The sequence below is a fragment of the Thamnophis elegans genome, chromosome 16 (assembly GCF_009769535.1).
Source record: "Thamnophis elegans isolate rThaEle1 chromosome 16, rThaEle1.pri, whole genome shotgun sequence".
Classification (NCBI taxonomy): Eukaryota; Metazoa; Chordata; class Lepidosauria; order Squamata; family Colubridae; genus Thamnophis; species Thamnophis elegans.
The window spans coordinates 25,333,821-25,361,783 of record NC_045556.1 but is presented as its reverse complement, the minus strand read 5'-3'; the positions used below and the strand labels follow the sequence as shown (position 1 = coordinate 25,361,783).

Below are 27,963 nucleotides of genomic sequence, written 5' to 3'. Positions count from 1 at the left end.
GAAGTTTTGGGAGCTTCATCACTGGAGGCTTTCAAGAAGAGATTGGACAGCCATTTGTCAGAAATGGTGTAGGGTATCCTGCTTGGGCAGGGGGTAGGACTAGATGACCTACAAAGTCCCTTTCAACTCTGTTAATCTTCCTTCTACCTTCTCTGAAGCTTCAGTTACTCTCAATCCTCTCCAAGTGGCTGCCAGGAACTGAGCAGTGCACTTGGGATGGGACAATCCTATTAAACATCTCCAAGTTGCAATAATCAGCTGGATCCATGCCCTTAATTATTATCATTCCACAATTAGCTTCTGCCCTTGAATTTTATCAGCTTTTATTTGGAATTTGACCCAGCCAAATAAAGCCTGGTGAAAGTCTGCCTATCCCCCAGGAGTCCTGATGGGCTTTCCTCAATTTTACCAGGAGAGAGAAGAGGAGAGTGGCTGGATGGAAGAGGCTTCAGAGAGTCAGATATTCCTGGGCTTGAAGTAAGCAGGGGGTGTATCATAGTTCTTGATTAAGGCTTAGGGGCTGACTGAGGCTCCTGGCGAGAGAATACAGCAGGAGAAACCAGGTTTGCATAGTTCCAACATTTAATAAACTTTAATCTCTCTAGAGTTATATCCACATCCATTAAATTAAAAAAACTGGCCCCAAGAATTGGTTACTTCTTCAAATTACAAGAAATCATTTGTGCACCAAAAAAGTTATAGAAAAAGTGTCCTGGGCAGCCCCAACCAAACAACCTCCACCAGGCAGCTCCAGAGGACCGCAGCCAGAGATTGTCATCCGAGGGGGGAGGCGCAACAAGGCACATAGGAAAGGTGGAAGCTCCAGCAACACTCAGCAGATCCAGGGAGCAGCCGCCATGGGGTGCTGGTGAGCAAGCCAGCCGGCTGGCTGCCCCTCCAAGATCCAGAGTCCAGAGAACCTGCTCAGGGGGGGAGGGGGCTGGGCAGCCCATCTGCACTGAGCAAGGGGGCGTGAGTACTCTTCCTCCCCCCCACCAGTAAGGGGCAGAGAGGGGGCAGCATATTAGGCAGGCCCTCCTGGCCATGAGGGAAGAGAGGAGCATAGGCGATGTCTGGTGGCCAAGGCAGGAGGGAGCTGGAAGCCCTCCTGTTGCCTCAGCCCTCCCCCATCTAGGGAGATGTGCCCCCTGCACCCCTCTTCCTTTCCACTATAACAGGACACAGACTGGTTTAGTTTTTTAAAAAACTTTGGTGAATTAAAACCAGAAGAGAATTACTCCAGCAGCAGCATCAGGCCCATAAGACACAGGGGCTCAGCCCCAGAAGAGAGCAGGAGCCCCGGGGGTGGATCCGGCCTGCTTCACCTGGGGCTGCAGACTCATCAAAGTCTTTGGTCTCTGATGAAGGCAGTTCTTTCACCCTCACCCTCCTCCTCCTCTTCCTCCTCCAGCCCCTCCTGCCACAGAATGGAAGGCAGCCCTTTGTAGGCAATGAGGTTTCCGCTCTCCAGCGAGTAGACCTTGTACCCACGCAGGCACAGCCCTGACCGCAGCTGCAGCGCCAGAAAGACGATGATGAAGACAAGGACGATGAAGGCACAGCTCAGGCCTGCCACCAAGAGCGGCAAATTGGAAGGGGGGCTGGCAGGAGCCACGCCCTCTCCCCCCACAGCAGGGGAGGCCCTGCTGCTCTGTGTCTGATGGGAGCAGGTGTGCTCCTGGCTGTTGTAGTGGGCATGAGCTGGGCAGGACAAGCACTGGCCGGCTGAGAGGCCCAGGCAGGTGGCACAGGACGGATGGCAGGGCACACAGAGCCGAGGTTGCAGCAGGTGGGGGTCGAGGCTGTTCTCCAGAGGTGGCGGCCCCAGGGCCGGAGCAAAGCCAGGCGGACAAGTCTTGAGACAGGTCTTCTGGTGGAGGTAGAAGCCTTCTTCACACACTGGAAGAGAAGGCAAAGGAGAGAGGATTCAGGGCATGACTGGCCAGCCTCCCTTCTCTGCTCCGTAGATGAGAAACCACTTCTCTGGGCAGCCTGAGTCAGTCTTCATATCACTACTTATTTTGTTCATATTTTGTGGCTCTCAGCAATGTGCCAGGGATGTAGCCTCCATCAGACGATCTCAGCTGCAGAGCCATTAAGCTACCTGCTTAGCTAAGGTGGTAAGCAGGTAGCAGAGTGGACCAGACGACTTCCAGTCACCCAGCAGAGGGACAAAAGTCATAACGCAGTAACTATACCTGATATAGGATTGCCAGAAGGGAGATGATCTGACATAAACGGCTCTGAGCTTTTCAAAGTACCCATGGAATAATTGATACAACTGGAGAAGTTGTCACAATCATTATTATTTTGCAATGGGATAAATCCTGAATTAACAAAAAAAAAAATGCTAAACTTTGCAACTGATGGAATGACTTTTACTCCACAGGACCAGGTATTTCTCTGCAAAGTGTTGCATTTCTTTAAAAAAAAGATGAATGAATGTGGAAGGGAAGGGAAAAGGATTGGATGGTTTGTGAATCAAAGAGAAAGGAAGGTCGTGGAGATGAGGAAGATATGCAAGGAAAGGAAGGTTTCATTATGAATGAAGGGCTCAAATGGAGCATCAGGAAGTATGAACTGGTATCTTCTGGATTGTTTGGAGAATCTGTACGAAGTAGAAATTCAGAGGTAGATGATGTTATGCTCCAGGAAATGGCTACAACTCTAACATGTTTGGTAATGAAATGTCTGCAAGAGAGCACCAAGGATGCCCACACATACTCCTCCTCCATTCCAAACCCCACTCCTCCTAGCCCTAGTTTGATAATGAAACTTTTGCAACAAAACAGCCAAGCTCAGAGAGCATCAATAGACCTACAGTTCAGCACTGAGCTACAAGTCTTCTATCAATGGCTATAAAGGAAGACGTTTGCTACACAAATGTCTGAAGGAAAGTGATTTGGGGGGAATCCAAATGGATGACATAAATGGAAGCTGAGTAACCACTTACAAATACCCTCATTTTTTGCCACACTTTTTAATCCCTACACTCGGCAAAGAACAAAAAAATAATGTCTGCTATGAAAGGCTGAGGTACATAGGGAATGTTGGAAGGCTGGTAAGAATATCTCAAATGTGGGATGTGCTGTTATTTGGTAGTGTCAAAAATAAAACAATCACGGAAGAAAAGAAGTAAAAGAGATAAGAATAAATGGAGGATGACTATGGGAAGTGAAAGGGAAAATCCTGTATGAAAAAAATATTAGAGAATCTCAAAACAAATTGAATAGAAAGATGACATGGAAGCCACTTGAATAAAGTAAAAGGGAGAATGTGACAAGCGTCCACAAGGAGATGAAGTAAAAGAGCCACCTGGAAGCAGAGGTTGGACTGAGAGAGCCACTTGATGGTCCAAGGACAGTGGGAGGGGGGAGTTCCCCACCCCCCCATGGAGCCAAGACACAGAAACTGCAGCAGGCAAGCAGCCCTCCTTCCTGTGGCAAGGTGGAGGACTGGGTTACCCACAGCTCTGGCAGGAGTGCCTCCACCCCTCCACTCAGACCTCGAGGGTTCTTGCCCAACTGGCCCACTGAAGGGGACATGGAGAGAGTAGCAGAGCAGTGGGCCCAAATGGACGAACCACGGTCAGCGCAGAGAAAGGAGAGCTGTTGCTAAGGCAGGACTCCTCCCTCCACTTGGGAGTTGGAGGGGAGGGGGCGAAGGAGGCACCCATTGAGCCCAACCTGTCCAGCAAGCAAAGAGGGGCAGGCCAGGCCCAGACCCACCCTTCTGCCAGCAGGCAGTGAGCACAAGCTCAGGTCTAGGACAGGGGCCATCCCCAAGGGTAGGACACTCTTCCAAGCAGCCCAAGCAGCTTTTCCTTAGGACTTACCCACGCAGGCCTGGTTAGTGACCAGGGTTTTGCAGCCACTGCTCTCAAACTGATTGGAGAGGTCCGGCAAGTCGGGGCCTGTCCCATACAGAACCAGGACGAACTTAGTGAGGGTGCCTGAAAAGCAGGAGAAAGGAAGGGGGGGATGAGCCCCCAGAGCAGCCTCCCTGCCAGTCTGGACCCAAGGTGACGCTGGGGAGAAAAGCCAACAGCCTTCTTCCCACCCAGCTCCTATTGGAGGAAGGGGATCAGGCTCCTACCCTGTGCAGAACTAAAGCTATGCAAAACTTTCAAGAAGACCACTTTATTATTGCCTTTGTCACTACAATTTGTTCAATGATTGGACTATTCTTTGGGGCCTTTGAATCATATTATAAATTTTTAAAAATGTGTTTTGCTTACTGACCATTCACTCACTGACCATTCAGTTACTATGATAGTTACTAACAGTCCTCAAAGTTATGGCCGCTGCAGCAGCCCGTGGTCCTGTGATCAAACTTTGGGTGACTATGAACTGGCCTGCATTTATGACAGTCGTCCCCCCCCTTCTCCAGCCCATCCTGGCCACCCTGCACTCTGCTGCTGCCGCTGCTGTTGCCCCAGCTGACATTTCCTTCCTTCTGCTGCCGTCCCAGGATTCAGACGCTGCGGGAGAGACCGGCCGGGACACCAGTGCAGACATCAGTGGTGGAGCCTTGTCTGCCAAAGGAGTTCACTGGGCCCAGGCAGAGAGACAACGTGGGCGAAGGCTACCTGGGGAAGGTGACAGATGTTGACACTGGAAGACCACACCTGGAACCACCAGAATGCCATTTCTAAGTAGTCCAGTCAGGGATGGTTTGCCTAACATCCACTTCACTTAGCCATGGAAATTCTGGGCTCCTTCTGGGTCATTTAACAAGGACTACTTGCACTTACAGGATAGTCCACATCTTGCAAGTTCTGCGTCAGCTGAACCCAGCTGTCATTCCCAGAGCATTAAGAGAAGTCCCTGGAAGTTGCTGAATTTCTTTGCCCTTTGAGGGGAGTTCTGCTGTGGGAATGGGGGGGGGGTTGCCCAAGCACACACAAACAAGGCAGAAACCCATTTTGCAGATGGTTATTCCTTTGGGAATTGACAAGTGGGAAGGAGAGCAATTTGCCTCCCACCCCCATTCTCCACACTTAATTCTGTAAAAACAGCAACAAAATCATTGCAGTCCAGTTTTGGCAGCACGATTTGGGACAAAAGAGCCACATGGCAGAGCCATTCTTCCCAATACGCTGCCTTGGTGAACACAGTGGAAGGGGAGGACAAGGACTTGAAGTCTGAGTGGTGGAACATCTGGGGCAAGGTCCATCAACACTCAGGAGAGTGTCTTCCTGGCCCCTGGGAAGACATTGAGGAATAAAGCAGATTACCATAATTGTTTGCTTCACTTGTGTTCTCAATTTCCAGCACCCATTCGCCAGCAGGGTCTTCGTCCCAGGAGTGCGTCGTCATGAAGGCCCAGTCATTAAAGCCATCAGCTGAATAGTCCCGAGGCCTGGCCAAGCAGAAAGAGATGATGGGCGAGGGGTGGGGGCAGAGGCTCAGCGGTCTTTCGGACCAGAGGTGGCAGGAGTCAGCTTACCTGGCAGCCAGGAGAGTGGAGCGAGTGCCCATTGGGCTGACCAGGTGAATAGCCAGGTCTCCCCGACGGTTGTAGGAGAGGGTCAGCCTGGCTTGGACATGCTCCAGTCGAGCCACAGAGTTAGCCTTTCCCCAGCAGGCCTCCACCTTCTGCCGTACCTCCAGAAACTTGCCGATATCCCTGCAGGAGACAAGGATCCTTGGGCAAGGCAGCCAGCAGCCATGGAGCCTCTTCCCCCATGGGTTCTGTTAGAGGTCCTGGATACCCCCACTAGCTGTCTGGCTGCCTTTTGGTTAGTTCTCTTTATTGTTGTTTTTACTTATTTATTGCGCTGGAATTGTGTGAGCCACCCAAAGTGTCCCTGGAGTCAACAGCACCAAAATCTAAATCCATCAATTCTGCCAGGGCAGCTGGGTGTCCTTTGGAAGTGGATATATGTAGACAGGCCTATCTCTACAGTGCCAGCACTGGCTGTGAGGTGCATGGTGACCTCATGAAGGAGAAGAAAGTGGGGATGGACTTGATCCACGAGGTCCCTGAAGTGTCCCGTGTGACTCCTGAGGATATGGTGCATAGGGGGCACAGGGGCGGTGCCAAGAGAGGGTAGACGCTACTCATCCTCCCAAGCAAGTTCTTTACAGGTAGTCCTCAAGGTATGGCATTTGGGAGCAGAATTTATGATGCTAACAAAAATGGCCATTAAGTGAGTTGCACCCAATTCTATGTCCTTCTTTGCCAGGGTTGTTAAGCTCCAATTATTAAATAAATCAGATGGTCATTAAGTAAATCAGGAAGCTGTTAAGCAGATCTGGCTTGTTGGAAACCAGCTGGAAAAGTCACAAGTGGCCACAGAGGACCAAGGATGCTGCAGCCATCATGAATGCAGGTGGATTATCAACGCCCTGAATTCTGACCTATGGAGGGGAGGGAGGGAGGCTGTCACACTTCTAAGTGTGAGGATGAGTCACCTGTCACTTTTTCAGGACTAAACATGTTAAACCACATAACACATAGTCGTAACAACCACTAAAAATATGGTTGTAAGTCAAGGACTCCATGTATTCAAGAAGCTGAGCCCCCACCCCAGGAGGGAGAAGACAGACGTTTCCAAGCCCCCCACACCCCGAAACCCACTTTGGCTCTGGGAGGATGTCGATGATGCACTTCCGCTGAGGCCCCACCGAGGTCCAGTTCTTGGCCAGGGCCACCATGGCACCTGCATCCAGCAGTCCGTAGCCGTAGGAATGGCTGACTGCGGAAAAAGGGGCCACAAGTCAGGACTGAGCAAGGCAGGGGTGGCATCTGCCATGGCCTGTCCGCTCCATCCCCGAGGCTACCTTTGCGTCCCACACCGTTGGTGGCCCAGTCGTTGGTGTTGAGGTGGGCAGGTTTGGATGTCCGCACAACCAGATGCTGCATGTCCCGCCAGGTCAGGTTCTTGCTGTAGAGAAGAGGCAGGTGAATCGGTAACCGCCGCTCTACAAGGCCCGGCCTGCATGGGCACTGCCACCTCCCTCACCCCTTACTTGGCTTCCAGAGCGAGGGCAATGATCCCAGCAGCCAGGGGTGCTGAGGCAGAGGTGCCAGTGTGGGACTCGGTGCATTTCTGCCACAGGTCAGTCGTCACCTGGAGGATGGAGAGAGGAAGGCCAGCACACTCACAGCTTATCTTGCCAGCTCAGCATCTCGCACACACACACACACACACACGGGACCTTTGATGGGAAATGGACCCCATTCAGTGGCCGTGGGGGCCACCTTCAGGGCTGGCACTCCCAGCCCTTCTTTGAATTGGCCTCCCGGGAGACACATATCCAACTGTGCACAACAACCTTGGCTGGGCCCCCACTGGGATCTCTAGCTGGGCAGAAACCCCCACGAGAGTCCCACTACTGTCTGCTCACTTTTGAGCAGAGAGGAGCCTTCTCCTAAAACCCAGGATTTCTGTCTAGCCACAGACAAGGAGGGAGGGGCCTTAACTCCCCAAACTTTTGAGGTGTTTCAGTATCAACTAAAAGGATAATTGGGGCGGGGGGGTTGCTTTGATGCAACCTGAGCCAAGATAACCTGAGCCACAGGGAATTACAGTTGGCTCCCCTCCGCCATGGATGCCTGCAGGTGACCAGGTGCAACGTCCGGGTCTGACCCCTCCCCCCCCCGACGTGTCCTTCCTGTTTGCAGCATCTCTCCTATCTCATTCCTACCGCTGTGAAAGTTCCCAACACTGCCCTGCCCTCCTTCCTTGCCCCCCCTCCCGTCCGCCCAAGCCATTTGCCCCACCAGATCCTTTCCACACTCTCTTCAGGGCATTCATCTTTCTCTTTTCCCCTCCAGGCCCTGAACCATCTGTCATCCCTTGGCCCAACCTTGGCCCCGTGGCCAGCAACTGCCATCCAACAATCGTAGCGCCTGTAGCCAGCAATCCTGGGTGGGGTTCCAAACTGTCTAGGCATCTTTGGAGCACAGGGGGACTTGCGGGGAGAGTGCACGCAGTGAGCAGCTGGGACTCACAATCTGCTTCTCGTTCTGGCTGCCGCTGCTGTAGGTGGTGGCCAGGGTGGAGGAGCAGGCCTCGCTGTACCAGGGCACATTGCCGTACTGCGTGGTGCTACTGATGGAGAGGGTGTAGATGCTGTTGGTGTAGCCATCGCAGTTGCAACTGTCACGATCCCGGCCGCCATTCCCCGAGGCCCAGACGAAGATGGAGCCCAGTCCGTTGCGGCCCTGAGAAAAGGGTCAGGTGAAGCAGCTAGAGGCCTCGGGGTCTGCCCTGACTGGCCCACAGCTGCCCACCCAGCTCTCTTTCTCACCTGACTCACACCCCGGCGGAAGGCCTCTTCGGCCAGGTGGGCGGGGCCATCCACGGTCTTGCCGTCATCCTCCGGGCCCCAGCTGGCACTGTAGATGTGGATGTGGTCGGGGTTCAGGCCCAGGGAGCGAGCTTCCACAGCATCCGTCACCTCCCCATCCAGCATGCGGACACCTGGAACAGAGATGACCACTGCTTTGGTTGCCTCTGGTCAGCCGGACCAGCTGAAAAGCGGGCAGAGCTCGAGGGTACCCCTCACCTCCAATCTTGGCATTGTAGGCCACGCCCACACCACAGATACCATTGTTGGCCACCGCGGCCACTTCGCCTGCACACCGAGTGCCATGCCTGCAACGGACAGAAAAGACTGAGGCCTGCCCAAGGAGGGTGGCCAGTTCATAAATGCCATAAATGAACAAACAACCCCTTCTTCTGGGCAGTCTGACCATGCAATAGTGCAGATCCGGGACAAGCGTGACCCTTGCAAGGGGCTGGGAGGGGGGTCTTCCATGAAAGCCCCACACCCCAGTGCCCCATTCCAGGCCATGTGCCTAGTTGCCTCCCTCCCTCCTAACCTGTTGTCATTTGTTTGTGTGTAGCGAGGCTGAGGGTCTGGGTCCTGGTCGTTCACGTCAAAGCTGGCAGCGGGGTCCTAGGGAAAGATGGAGCCCTCTGGGGCCTTAGTCTCTGCCCCTTCACAGGAGACCAGGACGCGGCCATCCTGGAGACCAGCCTGCTGGGCACTGAGAGATAGACCTCCCCCCCACCCCTGATGCCTTGGCTGGGGCTGGGGAGACTTGAAAGTGTAGGCCCTTCAGCGAGAGACAGCCGAGGCCCCAGGAGGCCTTTGCCCTGCCCTCCCAGGAGAGCAAACATGCCCATCCTCTCCTCCACTTACATAATTGGCCTCCAAATCTGGGTGGTTCTTCTCAATGCCATCATCCAAGATAGAGACCACCACCCCACGGCCAGTGTAGCCCTGCTGCCAGGCCTCCTGCACGTTCAGGTCTCTCTGGTTGCTGTTGGACTGCAAGAAAGGGGAGCAGCAGACACTCAGCCCAAGAGCCAAGGTGTTGGAGCGGGAACACGGGCCTTGAGAACCCCACCACCAACTAACTGTCCTCAAAAGAGCATCTCAAGACAAAGCGGAGAGAAAGGCCCCATCCAAGCTCAATCTCACAGGGCCTCCCCCCCTTTTCAAACATTCAACCAAATGTCCTGCTAGCCCTCTTGGTCCGTCCCCCTCACACCCCTTCTATGTGCTGCTCTCTTGCAACGCCTGCTCTTCCCCTGGCTGCCCTTGGATAGTTCTGGGAACCTATGGGGAGGCTCTCAGGATACAGCCATTGGAAAACGTTTTAGAGCCTCTGTCCCACTGACTGGAGCGACTAAGCACTGTCCCTCTGCCCCCAGCCTGCCCCAATCTGGGCTTCAGACAGGACGAGTCCTGTCCCCCCAAGGCATTAGCCTCACCTACCAGGTACCACTGCTGGGGGAACTTCGGATCTGTTGGTTCTATGAAGGCATCCCGCTTTGTCCGGCGCTTGGCCACCTGTTGCTCCAGCCAGAGCACCTGTGAAGAGATGTGCATGGGCATGCTGCCAGGCTCCCGCAGGTCCCAAACCAACCCTGAGCAAGCAAAAGATGCCACTCTGGAGCTCTGCTATCATAGAGCAATCCTCTCATCTGACCCCACAAGGACCACAAGCCCAGCCCTGCCAAGAGGGCCACAGAAGGTCCCTGCTGGCCCTCTCTGCTCATGGCCAGGGGCCCTTTTCCAAAAAGGTGAAGAAGAAAAACTCTTTACAGCTAAGCAGACCCAGCCTTTGCGTAGTGGTGCGAAGAAAGGTTTTCCTTTGATGGGCTTCCCTTTTCTCGTTTCTCCCCCAGGATGACCTTGATGACCATTTCCCAAAGCCCTGCTCCTGCTCCACGCAGGAAACAAGGCCAGCAGGCTCAGCATATGGGCCCTGTGGACTCTGCTCGACAGGGAGGGGGCTTTGCCTGGGTCTTCCTCCCCAGGCAAAGGAAGCCCAGTCTCGAGTTCCGAAGCCCTCATATCTCTCGGCTTCACCTGCTTGATCTCACCGTGGAGCCAGAAGAGAAGCCAGAGGAAACGATTCAACTAAGCATCTCCTCTTGTCAGGCCCCATGGTCTTCTCTCCAATGGGCATCAGCCCAAACCCTTGGTAGATCAAGATTTTATTTTATTTTATTTTATTAAGTTTGTATGCTGCCCTATTCCCGAGAGACTCAGGGCGGCTAACAATAAAAAGGGAGGGGATACAAAAAAATAAAATTAAAAAAAAACAATTTAAAATTCTACAACAGCCGTAACCTCGAATGGGGCTGGATAGTTCAACAGCCCCAGGCCTGCCAGAACAACCAGGTCTTAACTGCTTTGCGGAAGGCCGGAAGCGTAGTAAGGGTCCGGATCTCCATGGGGAGATCATTCCAGAGGGCCGGAGCAGCCACAGGGAAGGCCCTCCCCCGAGGAGTCACCAGCCGACATTGGCCGGCAGATGGAATTCGGAGGAGGCCTAGTCTGTGGGATCTAATAGGTCTTTGGGAGGTGACTGGCAGGAGGCGGTCTCTCAAGTACCCAGGTCCAATACCATGTAGGGCTTTAAAAGTAACGACTAGCACCTTGAAGCGTGTCCGGAGACCAATGGGCAGCCAGTGCAGCTCGCGGAGGATAGGTGTAATGTGGGTGTACCGAGGTGCACCCACAATCGCTTGCGCGGCTGCGTTCTGGACAAGCTGAAGTCTTCGAACACTCTTCAAGGGCAGCCCCATGTAGACCGCGTTACAGTAGTCCAGTCTTGAGGTGATGAGGGCATGAGTGACTATCCGAAGGGCCTCCCTTTCCAGGAAGGGCCGCAATTGGTGCACCAGGCGAACCTGGGCAAAGGTAGCCCTGGTCACAGCCGACAGATGATGTTCTAAATTCAGCTGCGGATCCAGGAGGACTCCCAAATTGCGGGCCCTCTCTGAGGGGCGTATAATTTCACCCCCCAGGCTGAGAGATGGAATAGCTGGACCATCTTTGGGAGGGAGCATCAATAGCCACTCGGTCTTGTCGGGATTGAGCGCCAGCTTGTTTGTTCCCATCCAGACCCTGACAGGCACTGGCACATCACTTCTACCGCTTCACTGAGTTGGCACGGGGTGGACAGATACAACTATGTATCGTCTGCATATTGATGATATTTAATCCCGTGCCGGCGTATGATCTCACCCAGCGGCTTCATGTAGATGTTAAATAGGAGGGGGGACAAGACCGAACACTGCGGCACCCCATAATTGAGGGGCCTAGGGGTCGATCTCTGCCCTCCGACCAACACCGACTGTGACCTGTCCGAGAGGTAGGAGGAGAACCACCGAAGAACGGTGCCTCCCACTCCCACCTCCCGCAACCGTCGCAAAAGGATACCATGGTCGATGGTATCGAAGGCCACTGAGAGGTCAAGAAGCACAAGGAGAGAGGAGTGACCCCTATCCCTGGCTCGCCAGAGATCATCGATCAGCGCGACCAAAGCAGTTTCCGTGCTGTAACCAGGCCTGAAACCGGACTGAAAGGGATCCAGATAATCGGTTTCATCCAAGGATCATCGGAGTTGAAAGGCCACCACTTTCTCAACAACCTTCCCAACAAAGGGAAGGTTGGAGACTGGACGATAGTTACTCAAGATGGCTGGCTCTAGAGAAGGTTTCTTCATGAGGGGTCTCACCACTGCATCCTTTAGGAGGTGCAGGAAGGACCCCTCCCGGAGAGAGGTGTTAACTATCGTCTGGATCCAGCCACGTGTCACCTCCCTGCTGGTCGAGACCAGCCAGGAGGGGTACGGGTCCAGTATACAGGTGGAGGCACTCACCGCTCCCATGGCCTTGTCCACTTCCTCAGGAGCGACAAGTTGAAACTCGCTCCATAAAATTCGCTCAAGACCTTCCCCTGGTACCTCGGCTGGTACCAGATCTGTCCGAATCCGAGCGACTTTATCCGTTAGAAACTGAACAAATTCCTCAGCCCTACCTAACCCTAACCTTGTAAAGGGTCGTCCACATCCCTCCCTTTCAAGAGGGAGAGGGCTATTCTAAACAAGGCGGCTGGGCGCGATTCAGCGGATGCAATAAGAGCGGCAAAATGCGCAGATTTCGCCACCCGTATTGCCACGAGATAGGTCCTGATAAAGACTCTCATCAGTGCTTGGTCTGACTCGGAGTTACTGGCCCTCCAGTGGCGCTCTAGGCGTCTCTTTTGGCGCATCTCCCGGAGTTCCTCAGTAAACCAAGGAGCTCTCCTGGATCCACTACCTCGGAGAGGCCGTAAAGGCACAATCCAGTTTAGAGCCCCGCCGCCACTGTAATCCAAGCAGCGACTAAGGACTCTACCGGATTGTGGACGAGAGTGTCAGGTATTTCTCCAAGCGCCGTCTGAAATCCCATAGGGTCCATCAGGTGCCTGGGGCGAAACCACCTAATCGGTTCCTCCTCCCTACAGTGGGGGATTGGTCTCTGAAAGTCAAGCTTCAGTAGGAAGTGATCAGACCATGACAAGGGCAAGATCTTAATGCCCCTCAAATCTAGATCACGTCTCCACTGCTCCGAGAGGAATACGAGGTCGAGTGTGTGCCCCGCTGAGTGAGTCAGACCCTGGATTACTTGGGTCAAGTCCATGGCTGTCATGGAAGCCATGAACTCCTGCGTCCCATCAGAGTGTCCACCGAGCGAAGGCAGGTTGAAGTCCCCCAGGACCATAAGCCTGGGGAACTCTACCGCCAGCTTGGCTACTGACTCGAGGAGCGAGGGAAGGGCTGTTGTAACACTGTTGGGAGGAAGGTACGTTAGCAACAAGCTCACTTGCCCCTCAAGGTCCAACTTCACCAATAAGGATTCACACCCGACAAGCTCCGGAGCAGGGATCCTACAAGGGACTAATGACCCTCGGATGATGATAGTCACTCCCCCACTCCTTCCTTGGGGTCGCGGCTGATGAAGCACCTGAAATCCTTCTGGGCACATTTCAGTGAGGGGGACTCCTCCCTCCGGGCCCAGCCAGGTTTCAGTAATACATGCCAGGTCTGCCCCCTCATCTAATATTAGGTCCCGGACGAGGGGAACCTTGTGAACCACAGACCTGGCATTTAGCAACAACAGCCTGAGACCAGGGCCCTGACCACTCTCGCCATCTGGCCTTGGAGTGGAACTAACAGGGCCGGAAGGAGGGATCGCTGCGACGTAGCGAATCCTCCTTCCCCGGTAATGGCTAGCCCTGAAGTTCCCGCCATACCTGCTCCTCCCCATCGTGACCGTAATGTTCTGGCCCACTCCCGCAACCATAGACCCCATTTCCCCCTCCCCCTCTCTCCTTCAGAGAATAGAGAACCGGGAGAATAGCCATTCCATCCCCGCCTGGGCAACTCTGACAGGCAGGTGTGCAAGAAAAAGGTGCCAGTATCTTGTGGAGCCCTCGAGCTTGGTAGGGCAAGATTCATGGTGCAGCCCTCCAGGCCAGTCCTCTGACTCTGCGGTCAACTCTGCAGGACTGGAATTCATACCTGTGGCTCTCTGGACAAGGAGCTGTGCCAGGACCAGTGTGGCGAGAGGGAGCGCTTGGCCACAGCCCGGTGGTAGAAGTGGTAATAGTCCCCGATGATCTGAGAGGAGAAGCAAAGCAGATCAAGTTCATCTGAGAGCTGGTCCCAGACAGAGTGGCCAGCACCCACAGCAGAGGAAAGCTGCAAACACTTTGGGGGGGCATCAGGAGGTCACGCTTCCCCATGAGCAGGAAGATGCTCTCCCTCCTGCCCTGGCAGTTTTCTCTGTTCCTTCCTCACCTTCCCAAGATGCCTTGAAACCGGCTCCCCCAAATTCCGCCTCTCAAGAGCTGAAATAACACAACCCCCCAAAGGGCAGCAGAGTAGCCTGCTATCTTCCTCCTGCTGTGGGGGAGGGGGGGCTGCTTGGCAGGAGGGGACGTAGCCGCCTGGTATGAAGCGTCCTGAGGAACTGCACTGAATCACAGGAAGGAGAAAGTCACCCCCTAAACTGCAAGGGACCCATCCTGACATCTGTGTGTCTGCCCAAGGGATGCGACCAAGTGGCCCAACCCAGCAGAGGATTGGGACAGCCAAAGCTCTCTGAGTGAAGAGAGAAAATTAATTTGGGAAACTTTGGTGCCTTTGAAATTGTTCCCCACCCCCTCCGCCCTAAGCATAGTTTTCCATAGGAAGGTTGCCTTAGTTTTATTTAGCTCTGCACTGATTGGTTTGGAATCGGATCCCTCAACAAATGTAATCGGAGGAGATTGCTCTCTCTAAAGGAGAAACCCCAATCTGCAACTATTTTCCTCAACCACCAGAGGGGGCTGGAAAAAAACTAGCACGCCATATTCCTAGAGAAGGACCTTTTAATTTTAAAAAAAACCTACAATCCTTAGAAGCTAGAGAAAATTGAAAAATTACTAGATAATAAATTGGATAAGATTGTGAGTTATAAACAAACAAAAGATAAAATGGAAATTAAAGATAGGGAACAAGAATATCCTGTAAAAAACATCTTTATTTTTTAAGGGACATTAGTTTTATCAAAAGAAAAAATACAGGAACAAGTTTTTTATGATCATTCTGATATAAGATTAAAACCTGAAAATTTGAATATAAGTGTTTTAAAAGAAAGGTCTACCTGAAATTTGAAAAAAAAGAGGAGCATTTTGTTTTACCAGATGTAAACTAGGCAAAAACTATTCCAAAGCTGAAGCAGCTTCTTGTATAAGAAGCAAAATGTCTTCCAAATCAAAACAAAAACCCAAAGTCCACTTGCCTCTTGAAAAAGCACCTTTGGGACAACCATGATCTGGTTGCCTGAGAATCACCATAGATAGGCAAAAACTATTTTCCCAGGTTAAATGGAAAGTTATGGCTTCTAATTTTGAGTATATATACAGTATAAGGGTATTGATTTTTGCACCAGAAATGTACTTGACTTTGAGTAAGGTTTAACAGAAACGGAATGGAAGGGAATATATGATCAGCGACAGTCTGGAGATTCAGGATGAAGAGGAGGCCTATGCTGGAAACAGAAGATATAAGATTTAAGTGGCATACCTACTTATAAGATATGCTATATAGAGATTGTTGTAGTTATTTTTTGGATATGCTATATTGAAGGCAAGGTAGAGATTTATAAGATGGTCTCCAAAGAAAAGCAAGAGATTGTGTGGTTGCAGGTTGGGACCTCCCTGCTGGCTTCCCATGGTCTTTGTCAGAAAACGACTCAGATGAATCACACGTGATCATGTGACTGCAGGAAAACTGGTGGTCATACATGCAGAGAGTGGTCATAGATCTTGATGAAGACAGTACCAAGTTAATCCATGGTTGCTTCCCATTTCCTTGGGAGGGAAACTGGGATGTTGAGTGGGCCACTTCAAAAGGAAGCTGGAATGGAACTTCCAAGGTAGTTAATCCAATCAAATCACTAACCTTCCCAGCCCCCTTTGGGGAAGAATTCCTCCTTCCATTTGCCGTGCAGCGCCTCTGGTGGTGAGGGGAGCCAGGTAGAGAAGCAATGGCATGCAATCCAGGGAAAGTGCTCCCCTCCCTTGCCCAGTGCCCCAAGGCAGCTGGAAAGCAGTCTCAGCCCTGGGGAGAGAGCAGGGCAGCTGCCCCCCTTTAGCTGGATCTCCTTTGTTATGAGCTTCAGTAACAAAATCTTGACAATCTCTGAGTTTTTCCATCCCTCTCTCTCATACTCAAGTGAATCAGGGAGTTTCTTTCTCTCATTCTCTCTCTCCCTCTCTCCCCATCTTAAAGCATGGTTTTACAACTGTCATCTGTGTCACCTTTTGCCAAGATCATCTCCTTGGCTCTCTACCAGAAGGCTGTTCCACTCAAGAGGTCCTGCTACCACAAAATTAGAAGATTGAAAGAAAATCGCACTCCTGATTCTAGATCCCCAATGCCAACAGTGGGCAGCTGATGAAGGAGAGAGAGACTTTCCACTATAGGCATCAGACCTGACACAGCAGGCCCCCAGGCAACAATCCTCACATGACTTCCATGCCCAGCGGCTCCTGCAGCAGCACCCACAAGGTTAGAAAGCACACATGTGTCTGCAGACAATGCACAGAGCAGCTTTCTTAGCCAACCTCCTTATCCAGCGCAAGCCAACCATGACACCAGGACCCTTTGCAGGTGCTGACCAGATAGAAGGCTATCTTTGTAACAGTCTAGAGAGATTCTCAGTTATCCAGGTCACGGCTGTCCCGAAGGTGCTTTTTTTCAAGAAGCAACTGGACTTTCTGGAGTCCAGAAAGTCCAGGTCCTTCTTGAAAAAAAATGCTTCTTCAAAACAGCACTTTTGGGGTTATTTTTATAACTGGGTAACTTGTAGCTGGGTCAGTTTGTTCCATTGACCGCAACATGTTCCAAAAGACTTGGCCCCCTTCATTAATCCGTCATGGGCAGAAGGCCTGTTTGCACTGTGCTGATGAAACACTTTGCTGAGCAGACAAGGGGCGTATCAAGTTTCAACAGGGAACGGAAAAGGCCACCTTACCACACTGAAAAAGAAGAGGTGCCTCAGTTCCCTGAGAGGAAAAGTGCTACAGATGAAGCAAGAGGGACTTCCTGACCTTTTGCAGCGGGGCAGGGGCTGCCAAAGTGCCAGGAAGGAGCTCTGCTTTCCAGGCAGTCTCTATGAGCTTGCCCCATACACCAGCTCTGTTCCTCCCACCCCCTGTGCATCCTCTCCCTGCCAGCCCCTTTCCCCATAGATCCAAGAAGATGGCTGCATCCAGAGGGCTAGGGAATCATCCCGAGCTAAAACAACAAGGAGCCCTGAGGCATCTCTGCATTAATCTTGCCCTGGTCAAATGGTGCATCTATGACTGACAAAGAGAATGGGGAGGAAAAGAATATGAGAGGTAGAATTACCTGTGGGCAGCAATGCAACCCACTCCCTCCCTCCACATTTTTCCATGGCAACGGTTCCCCCCCCCCCGCACCAGTCCACAAGTTCATAAACATCTAACACCACCTCCAGCTTTGTGTCTTTCTGCAATTTGCTGAGCATGCCTTCCGTTCCCTCCTCCAAGTCATTCATGACAATTCTGAAGAAGGTTAGACACGGAACAGAATCTCCAAATACCCCTGGCAGAGTTCCCTCCTTGTAGACACAGATCCATTCAGGGCCACCTGTTGGACACAGATGTTCAACAGATCCAGCATCTGACAATGAGGCTGCCCACCCATCCTACATACCACTAATTCCATTTCATCAAAAAGAAGGTTACTGTCAACCTAGTCAGATACTTTATTGACATCTCAGTATACAACATCCACAGCTTTTCCTTGCTCTGATGATCTAGTCACTTTGTCCAGAAAGATAGTTTGACTGACCAGCCTATTTTTAAGTAAACCGTATAGGCTTCTGGTCATCACCATGTTCCTTTGCAAGTGTCTGCTTGATGATAATCCTCTATAGGATTTACCCAGATACCGATGTCAAGCTGATGGCTCTGTAGTTTCTTGGGCCCACTTTTTCCCTTTTATAAACAAGGGAATAAGTTTTCTTGAAATCTTCTTCAGTCCAGAGGTTTTCTGTGGTTTTGACTTCCCATCTATCAGTTTATCACCTTGGGCTATAATCCACCACAGAGACTTAAATTGCCTCAAAGCAGCAAGGACTTCTCCCATCACTTGCTGCCTATTTTGACCTGGGTTTGGTCTTTATTCCAACACAGTGCACCTTTTGCCAAATTGGGCCATTTTTTTTCTTTTGCAAAAAGACAGATGCAAAATAGAAATTAAGCAATTCAAGTTTTTGGCTTTTATCTGTTACCATCTCACTCACTTCTCCAACCTGCAGATCAACCACTTTCTCAAAACCATTTTTGGTACTCATTGAGAGCCTCAGCTGATTCTGAACCTGATCCCTCCTGACTCCATCCTTACAGGTTATGGCTATTCTCTGATATTCTGCTTTTCCTAAAGGCCCTTTCCATTTTTTGAGCTTCTCCTTTTTTTTTTTGTTTATCTGAGAATTCTTTATGCAACCACACTGAGCTTTGCATTTCTCCCATTTTTCTTTTGCTTTGATAAGCTACAGAGGTTCTCTTTTTTTGTTCTGTGGTTCATCTGAGGCATTGGTCATTCTTCCACCTTTGGGCCATCTGCAAATCTAAATCATCTGTTCAAACTGTTGATCAACACAGACGGTACCTTGGGGGCCTCCATTCAGCAATTCTTTTGAAAGTATCTGTAATGTTTACAGTGTCTTAGAAGTGTGTGAGTTAGTATCTTTATCCATTATTTTAAACTTCCAAACTTTAAAAATAGAATGAGAGGTTTGAAAGGGAAAACCTAAGGTAGCGCTAAGGCTCAAACTGTGAAGAAAATATAACTTTCATGAACAGTATTTCATTCCTGCCTAATCTTAACCCAATGAAACCATTGCTAATTACAATTGAGGACAATTGTAAAAAGAGAGAAAGAGGGGAGAGGGAGAGGGATTTCATCACAAAAAAAAAGCTTTTACTCAGTAGGTGATTTAACCCCATTTGTTCTGGATTAAAATAAGTCTAAGACTTCTTACACACCAGCTCACTCTCCAACCACATCCAGCAATTCTCTCAGCTCTCCTTCTGCTGGTCTCCCCTCCTTGTAGACAGTGTAACTGACGATGCCTTACATAATACACCTTTCTCAAGAAACATTCCAAACTTCCAACAAGGAGCACAGTGAGCCTCAAAAACTTGTCAAAAGAAATGTCTTTCTCTAAAGAGATTTGCATGAAATGGTCTTGGTAAAAGCCTGCTCCTCACACCACAGTGATGTGTGAACCATTGCTGGTCTCAATGCCAGAAGACAGGGTGAGAACTGACATCACTGGCCACCTGGCTTGCCAAGGGAAGTGGGCTTTGATCCTGCATCACCTCTGGGCAGCTGGGCCCTCAGCCAACATCACTGCTGCTAAGAGAAGAGCCTGCTACAACTGCCATAGCTGAGCCGTCATCAAAACAGCTATTTCCAAACAGCCAACATCAAATGTCCTGCCCTAAAGAAGAGCACGGCCACTTCCCACTTCCTAGGCACTTGTCTCTGCCAAAAGCAGACAGTCAGCCCAATGGCCAGCTCCAGATGAGCTGAGACCTGCTTCCCAAAGGAGAAGTCAGCACAGCCAGGAATTCAGCCATGAAAGCAAACACTGCCAGGCCAAGGAAAGTGTTCCAATCCAAGAGAATCTCTGTAGCTCAAGGTTGACCTCGATGCTCCCTGAGCTTGGCTGTTGCTCGCAGATGTTTTGCTACCCAACTAGATCACATCTCAGTTCACTTCAGTGTGCTCAGTTCAGAAGCACTGAAGATGTGATCTCGCCAGGTAATCCAATGTCCACAGGCAAAGAGCCAAGCTCAAAGAGCACCCAGCGAGCGCCCGGGAGAAGACTCCTCCACTGTTCCAGGTGTCAGGAACTACCCACTGGGATCTCATGTTGCTCCTCCGGTATCCAAACATCCCAGGGAATTCACCTCCATGAGGCCCTGCAGCAGGAAGGGCAGCACCCCTGCAGCCCCTCCATCCAGCAGCACAATGTGCAAACCTCTTCATGTAATGGCTTAAATAGGAGCAAATGCTGTTGGGAAGTAACTCACCGGTCCCAGGTTGAGGAAGCCATGCTTCCTGGCCATCCGTTCGGCTTCCTGCAGGCCGGCGGGCACCAGCACAGCCCAGGTATTGGTGTAGATGTGCTGGCTGAGTCCCTCGCTGACCAGAAGGGCCAGGGGCACTGTCATCGCCCACCAGAAAAGCAGCAAGGACAGCCTCCAATCCATGAAAGCCAGGAGGGAAAGCCAAGCTGGGCAGCCAGGAGAGGCCCCTCGCACTGCCCAGCAAGGGCTCAGTCGGCCTGAGGAACCATGCGGGTCAGCTCTGAGCCACACGTTGACTGCACAGCACCTGGAGACCAAATGAAAGAACAGGGCTCAGACTGGACCTCCTTCCCCGCAACCCCAAGATGTTGAGAAGCGGAAAGTAGGATGTAGCAAGAGGCTGACGTCTGCCAACAGGAGCCAAGTGGCCGGTGAGGGTTTGGAAGCCCCATCCAGAAGCCCCATTTCTCAAGTTCCTGAGACAAGCTTCCTCCTACATGAAAGAGACACAGATCCCCCCTGTGCAAGGCAAGTTGCCCTCATGTGGGATGGGGGGGAGCTTTGGGGCCTCCAGTCCCCCTTCTGGAGGGCCCCAAGGAGAGGGAGGGAGGTACTCCTACAAACCCAACTGGAGCATAGCGAGGATGAGTCCAACCCTGAGGGAAGGAGATGAGGCAGGTGTCCAGGATAAGCTGCACTTCCCTGCTTCCCTGTGAAGAACAGGAGATGCTCTCCGAAGCCCCTCTGGCCCTCTTGCAAAGCTGTGGCCAGAAGCAACCCAAATGAGGAGACACCAGGTTCCTTCACAGCAGGGGTTCTTGGCCACCCAACAGAGCCACATTTGTGTAAATGAGCCAATTTGCATCCTGTTAAGCAGTTACCTATTTAATAAGTAAATCCTAACCTTCAAAAAACTTTGTGTTGTACCTACTATGTTATTGCTTTTCTTGGAGCCGTGGGACCTCCATAAGGAGCTTACAGAGAAAAAGGAAAACTGAAAACATGCTCTACATAAATGAACAGGTTTGCAAAGAAAAAGAAATTTATTTGCAAAGGGTGGGGGCAGATTTAATTGGCTACCGAGAGCCCCCTAAAGCCATTGCTCTCTTGCTCTCTAAACCAGACAGACATCAGTTGTGCTCTGATCTCCCACAAGCACACTGGGGAGAGTGCTGTCTGGGGCGACCACAGAAAAATGGGGCAACCACACACAGGCAGTATGTTGGGCAAACAAGAGGTACGTGGCCTGGAAACCCTTCAGTGGAGCCACTGGGCACTCTGAGCCCCACCCTCTTTTGCTGGCTCAGCAGGACAAGGGATGGTATCAATTCCCCTTTGTTCTGTGGGCAGCTACTGTTTGCACTTGACCCCCATCTCTTGACCCAAAAACCTGGTCAGAAGTGGACTCTTTGCTGCCTGCTCGGTATGTCCAAGCGGTCTGGCATAGAAGGGTTTCAGCCAAAGGAAGGCTTCGGAGTTGAATGCAACTCCTCCGTTCCCAAGGCTGAAGAGTCAGCAGAGAGATGACCAAGCAGAAGGTCATTGCAGCGAGATGAAGGTCAGGAGAGTCAGAGAACAGGGGAAATTCTACCCAGCCACATCACTTAATTTCACCACACTTGCTGTTCCTGTCTGGCCCTGCACCAAAAGTGAGCTCCAGCCTCCAAAGGTTAACCTTCTAGAAGAACAAGCTTACTGACTGGCCGAGCAAACAAAAACTTGGGAGGTTTAAGGAACAGATGGGGGCCATTTCTGTAATCCAAGGAAATGCCACTCCGACTGAGGAACAGGTTCTGCCCTGGACAACGGACGGGTATGTGCAGCAAATCCATTCTCCAGCCAGTTTGGCAGAGTAACCGATACATCTTCAGAAAGGGAGAGGTTCAGGCCACCTGTCTCGTGGCAAAGAATCCAAGCAGTCTCCCTGGACTAGTGCCAGTGGAAGGGACAGGGGGGGGAGACATACCAGAGACATACTACAGACCACCGGAAGGAGGAAATGGCTCATATGCGTTGCCCAAGAATGTGATAGGCAAGTCACAAAGCAAGCTTTTGAGGGGCTGCCACAAAGGGGGCATTTTCCAGCGCAGAAGGCAAAACAAGAAGCAACGAATGGAAACTGAACAAAGAGAGAAGCAACCTAAAACCAAGGAGAAACTTCCTGACAGTGAGAACAATTAACCAGTGGAACAGCTTGTCTCCAGAAGTTCTGGGTGCTCCATTACTGGAGGTTTTTAAGAAGAGACTGGACAGCCATTTTCTGAAATGGTATAGGATCCCTTCTAAGGTCCCTTTTAAGTGTTATTCTCCACTCAGATTTTGGCATCCTCAGTTTTCTGCCTGACCAGGAAATAGGTTGGAATAGAATACCTCAAAAGTCCCTTTCAACTCTGTTATTCCTGAGCTAACCCTCATTGGGATCCCTCTGGACTAGTTAAAGAGTTAAAGAGCTGCCTCTAGACCAGTGATGGCTAACCTTTTTGCCATCACATGCCAAAAGTGGGGGGAGTGCAAAGGGGTTATGTGCAGGCGTGCCCACACCCATAATTCTATGCATGCACGACCCCCACCCTCCCCTCCGCTTTTGGCGCACAATGGACCCATTTTTCACCCTCCCCAGGCTCCAGAGGCATTCTAGAAGCCTCCGGAAGGCAAAAAATGGCCCTATGGGCAAATGGGATGTTCATGAATGGACTTCCGGTTTGCACGTTGGGGTTTTTGCCCTCCGGTTTTTTGCCCTCAGTGAAACCTCTTCAGGGAAGTCTCCGGAAGATGAAAAACAGCCGAAAACAAAGGCCAAAGTCAGCTGGCCAGCACATGCATGCACGCTGGAGCTGACAAGGCAATGCCTCGTGTGCCCTAATAAATTGCTCCGCATGCCACCTATGGCATGCATGCCATAGGTTGGCCATCACGGCTCTAGACATTCATCTCAATAGATTTTTAGAAATCTGCAGCTGAAAGTTCTTCATGTCTCCTTACCCTGAAGACCCAATTTCATTTGGAATTTAATCCCAAACTGATTGCCTTTTAGCATTTCTCTTGACACTTCTCCAAAATGCAACCCCAAGAAGCCACATCTCTCTCTCTTACACCCACCCACATACACCCACTTAATTTAAGCAAATTTCCTTGTCTTGGAGTCTTTAGAATCATAGGTTAGAACAGGGGTGTCAAACTCACATTGTCACAGCATTGTCATGTGATATATCGGGACTTTTTCCCCCTTCGCTAAACTGGGCATGGGCCAGGAGTTTGACAGCCGTGAGCTAGAAGATATCTTGAGAGGTCTTCTAATTCAGCCTTCTGCTGAAGACAGATGATCTCATACATCCCAGTCAAATGTTTGTCCAGTTTATTTTTGAAAACCTCTAGTGATGGTGACCCACAATTTTGTGTGGGAAGCTGTTCCCTTGATTAATTGTTCTGTCAGGAAATTTCTCCTTATTTCTAGGATGGATCTCTCTTTAATAAGTTTCCATCCATTATCTCTGGTGCTTTGGAGAATAAGACAATCATATCTTCTCTGTGACAGCGCCTCAAGTACTGGGAGATAGTTATCATGTCCCTCGTAATCCTTCTCTTTGGTAGGGTAGATATACCTAGCTTCCTCAACCATTCATCATACTATTTAGCCTGCAGACCCCTTATTAAGGTCTCCTACTTGTGCTGGGGGCTGGACTAAGAAGACCTCCAAGATCCCTTTCAACCCTATGTTCATCTTTGTTGCAATATTCTGCAGACTTTCTATATCATAGTGACCAAAACTGAATGCAATATTCCAAGTGTGATCTTACTGATACAGTGTAAAGTGGTAGTATCAATTCACATGATCTTGATACTATCCTTCTGTTGATGCAGCCTAGGACTGTATTGGTTTTTTTGGCAGCTGCAGCACACGGCTGGCTCGTATTTAAATGATTGCCCACTAGGACACCAAGATCCCTCTCACAGTTACTGCTGTTGAGCAAGGTGCCACATTCTGTATCTGTGCATTTGTTTTTTCCTGCCTAAGTGCAGGACCTGACTTTTCTCACCAATGAACAAACCTCTTGTTAGAGAGGACTCAGTTTTCAATCTTGGTGTCAATTTGCAAATATCATGAGTTCCTTTTCTATGCCCTTCTTTAGGTCATTTATGAAGTCCTTGAAGAGTTCTGAGCATAAGACTTGTTTTCAAAGCATCCATGTTGGGCACTCCCAACTTAGCACCAATTTATACCTTCTCGGCAGATACTTTCTCAATGATTAACCCTGACTTTGTTAGCGGAACTGAGCAAATGAAGAACATGGGGACACACAGACATGTATCGGCATAGATGTGCCAAGGCATTTTCTTTCTAACCATTGTTATTGCTAAAAGTGTGAAAGTGCCTTCAGCAGGTCCTCCAGCAGCTTCAGGAGACAACCGCTTCCTAACCATGTAACCCATTTCAGCTCAGAGGCCCACATCCCAAGCCCTGCTTGCTCAAGCCCAAAGGAACCAGGTGCAAGCCCGCCATCAGGTGCTCAGCCCTTTAATCCATAGTTTCTCAACAGACCCACAGACCAGGAAGGTGAAGGGAGCTGCTATGAGCCTCTTCTGGGGACAGAGCCTACAGGTGAACTTGACTCACAGGAAAAGGTGTTGCTTCGGGAGACAACTCTCACACCAGCAGGCAAGCCCAAATTCTCATTTATTTCCTTCTACTGCCTTTCTTTTCTCCCCACTAACTCCCCCTCCACACACACTGAGAATTCTTGGAAAGTAAAAACAAGAACCCCAGAAATGCAGGGGATGGATGGGAACTCAAGGGAGGTGGGGATTCCTATGCATGATTCGCATCTCTCTACTCTTGCACAACTTCTATTGGTGAAGCCCAGCCACAGCTTAGTGGGAGCTACTTTGAAGCTCTGCTGCTGGGGGGGAGGGGGGGCGGTGGCAATAGCAGCAGAGCTTCAAAGTAGCTCCCAGACAGAAATGGCAGTTAGTCTGGCTGGAAGCTGACCAAGCAAACCAGGATGGCTCTTTGGAACCAAAACACCCAATCCCTGGTCCTTACCTTCTTCTTCTTGGCTTGCTACAGACAAGCACAGATTAAGCTGGCCTCGAGCTCAGGGGGAAAACAATCGCTGCCAGTCAGAGATTTTGACAAGTAACTGGCTTCCCTAATCAACATAGGATCCTTCCGCGGCTTCAGATTTCGGGAAGCAAGGTTTGCTTCCGCAGCTCTCCCCAGACGGCCAGGTGTTAGACGTGCCATTCAGACTTAGCCCCGGAAACTTTCCCCACCCCCGCAGGGCCTGTGACTCACTTGCGGGTTCGCAGACATCCCGGCAGGCAGCCTTCTCGGCCACACACTTCCTCCTCCCGAGGCGGGAGGCCCGAGAGGAAGCGCCTGGTCCGGGCACCCAGCCCTCCCCGACGGAGCCCTCCCCGCGGAGCAAAGCCTTGGATGACCTGATCCGTCCGGAAGGCCTCGAGGGGCTCCAGAGTTTCCACGCGCCTCCGCCGGCCCGAGCGTCCTGCCCTCCAGATCCCAACGGGGACAGCACCCGGCGGCGCCGACCCTGGCGGGGACCGGCTGTCCTGGGGCTGCATGCGCCCACCTCGCCGCTCGCCCACCCGTCGCCGACTGGATGCGGGTCCCGAGGCGGAGGAGAGGACGAGCGGGCGGCAGCCGCCCAGAGGCCCCGCGAAAGCCGAGAGCCGGGCCCGAAAGGCGAGCAAGCCCCGCCGTCCCCACCCCCACGGCGGCCCGCGCCCTTCGGCCAGCGCCGCGGGCCTAGAGCGGGTGTCCCTCTCCCGCCGTCGCCCTTACCTTCCAGCCCTCGGGGCTCGCGCCGCTCTCCTCACCGTGGCTGCCCGCTCGGCCCCTGGGCGAGCGGGAGCGGCGTCATCGCGGCGGGCGGGAGGCGGACCGGGAAGCCCAGCCGAACTGCCCCCGCCCCGCAGGCTGGCAGCGGCCTGACGCTGTTTGACGCGCGGGCGGCCCCAGCCCGGCACCTCCCCTCGCAGGCAGGCAGGCACGCCCACCCCCGGCCGCCTCGCCCGCCGCCGGAGCCCGATGCTCGTCCGTGCCCATGGAAGGCGGCGGAGGGACGGGCGGGGCAGGCGAAGCCGTCCGTACCCCGGGGACCATGCGGCCCGAAGGCCACTCAGCGCTTCTGCTTGCCCCTCGGCGGACGCGGCTCTCCGGGGATACCGGCGGCTTCGTCGATCGCTTCGCCAATGTGCCGAGGACGCTGAGCTCGCCCGGTCGGTGCCCAAGAAGACCCCGCGGGGAGTCGGGAATCCCCGAGGAGCGGAGCCTGGGCAGGTGCTGAGGCAGCGGTGAAAGAGCTCCGAGTGATCCGAGGCCGCCTCTCTTGCGCTCCGCTTCTGGGCCCCGCACTTGGAAGGGGACAAACGCCGCCGCAAAAGCCTCGGAGGAGGCGCCGGGGATGGTCAAAGTCTGGAAGCAGAGGGGCTCGAAGAACATGAAGTCCCGGCAAGCGTCGCCTCCAAGGAGAGGGCAAACCAAAGAGAGCCATAATGAAGCCCAACAGCCGCCGCCAAACGGCCGATTCGTGCGGAGATCTCGGGATCCGGGCTACGAAAGGACGCAAGGGAAAGAAATGCGGGCCTGGGGCTTGCGGATTTGGTCGAACGAGATGATCGGTAGTTCTTCCAGTCGGGTGTTCTGGAGTTGCGGCGCTGGTCTGAGTGTTTCTGAAGTAGGCAGTCCTATTTGGAAAATGAATGGAGGCAGCTGTGCCAGAACTTGGAAGGACCCTCGAGGCCATCAAGCTCACCCTCCTGCAGGCATGGAAATTAAAGCCTCCCCAATGTTTGACATTGATCCTCTGATTTAAGATACCGTTCAGTCAGGTTGTTCTGTTAGGAAGATTTTTCTCACTTTCAGCTAGAATTGGTCTTTTAATTTATCCCTTACTCCACAGTCTGCATTCTAGAAGCTTCCAGTATGTTTCCCCCACACCCACACCCACACCTCTTTTGGGGAAGTAGTTTGAAGAGTGCTTCCATGTCTACCCTCAGATATCTTTTCTCCAGTACTTTCCATCTCTCTTCATGGGAGTTGGGCAGTGTTTCTTAACCACTGGCTTCATAATAACACATGCAAGTCACTGAAATCTACAGGTATTTTTTTAACCACTCTGATCCCTTGGTTTCCCCATCTTGTCCCTGTAAGGAAGGCCTGGACTGGAGGGACCTGTCCTGGTTGAAACCTTCTTCAGGATCGAGCCTGTCATTGCCTTCCTCTTAAAGACCAGTCTTCTTACTTCTCCACCCACCTTCCTTCTTGACATTATCTTTGCCATTTTCCAATGAATGATTCTTCTGAATCCTCCTCTTGGGGATCGTCCTGAGCTGGCCTTCCAAGTCTGCTGAGAAAGAAATATGCCATCAAGAAAGTGTGGCTTTTGGAGAAAATAAATGTTCCAGAGACTTTGGTGCTTAAAGTGGCAAAAGGGTTGCCTGAGACCTCGGACACCAAGCTTTTTCTGATGGTTTTTGCTTTAAGGCAACCTTAGCTTGATTATAATCCAGATTGCTCAAAACACTGAAGAAAATTCCCATTTTCGTTTTGATCACATACACTAAGTGGTTGCAAAAGTCTCACCTAAGTACTTGATCTTGTGGCAAGCAGATAATCTTCCTCCAAAAATTGAATATAGTGATTCAGATTGTAATCAGCTTTTATAATAAATATAGTTCTTCTATATAAAACATGAAGAACGGTTGCAGGAACTGGGTACGTCTAGTTTAATAGAAAGAAGGACCAAGGGAGACATGATAGCAGTGTTCCAATATCTCAGGGGTTGCCACAAAGAAGAGGGAGTCAAACTATTTTCCAAGGCACCTGGGAGTAGAACAAGAAACAATGGGTGGAAACTAATCAAGGAGAGAAGCAACTTAGAACTGAGGAGAAATTTTCTGACAGAACAATCAGTGGAACAGAAATTGCCTCCAGAAGTTGTGAATGCCCCAACATTAGAAGTCTTTAAGAAGATGTTGGATAGCCATTTGTCTGAAACAGTATAGGGTTTCCTGCCTAGGCAGGGGGTTGGACCAG

At 51.5% G+C, this 27,963-nt stretch overlaps 1 protein-coding gene across 2 annotated transcripts; it reads right to left on the bottom strand.

Moving 5' to 3' along the window:
- Positions 1-564: 564 nt before the first annotated feature.
- FURIN (furin, paired basic amino acid cleaving enzyme) lies at positions 565-25,853 on the bottom strand. Of its 2 annotated transcripts, XM_032232521.1 has the most exons (17): positions 25,708-25,853; positions 19,911-20,214; positions 14,095-14,271; positions 13,816-13,914; positions 9,735-9,830; positions 9,156-9,284; positions 8,833-8,909; positions 8,517-8,605; positions 8,259-8,431; positions 7,960-8,172; positions 6,975-7,075; positions 6,786-6,889; positions 6,583-6,700; positions 5,449-5,628; positions 5,237-5,361; positions 3,836-3,952; positions 565-1,899 (listed from the first exon to the last, which is right to left on the bottom strand). In XM_032232521.1, exons 2-17 carry the CDS (start codon positions 20,088-20,090, stop codon positions 1,343-1,345), a joined length of 2,535 nt encoding a protein of 844 aa, XP_032088412.1. In that variant the 5' UTR covers positions 20,091-20,214; positions 25,708-25,853; the 3' UTR covers positions 565-1,342. The 2 variants fall into 2 exon arrangements, with proteins under 2 accessions (XP_032088412.1, XP_032088413.1); XM_032232522.1 differs by lacking the exon at positions 14,095-14,271 and having other exon boundaries at positions 25,708-25,852.
- Positions 25,854-27,963: the final 2,110 nt, after the last annotated feature.

Excerpts from the sequence above, each read along its gene's own strand:
- FURIN (XM_032232521.1), bottom strand. The coding sequence starts at position 20,090 with ATGGATTGGAGGCTGTCCTTGCTGCTTTTCTGGTGGGCGATGACAGTG. Across the intron at positions 13,915-14,094 it reads TTTCAAGGCATCTTGGGAAG|ATCATCGGGGACTATTACCA; the intron begins GTGAGGAAGGAA and ends TTCTCCTCTCAG. Across the intron at positions 1,900-3,835 it reads CACTAACCAGGCCTGCGTGG|TGTGTGAAGAAGGCTTCTAC; the intron begins GTAAGTCCTAAG and ends CTTCTCTTCCAG.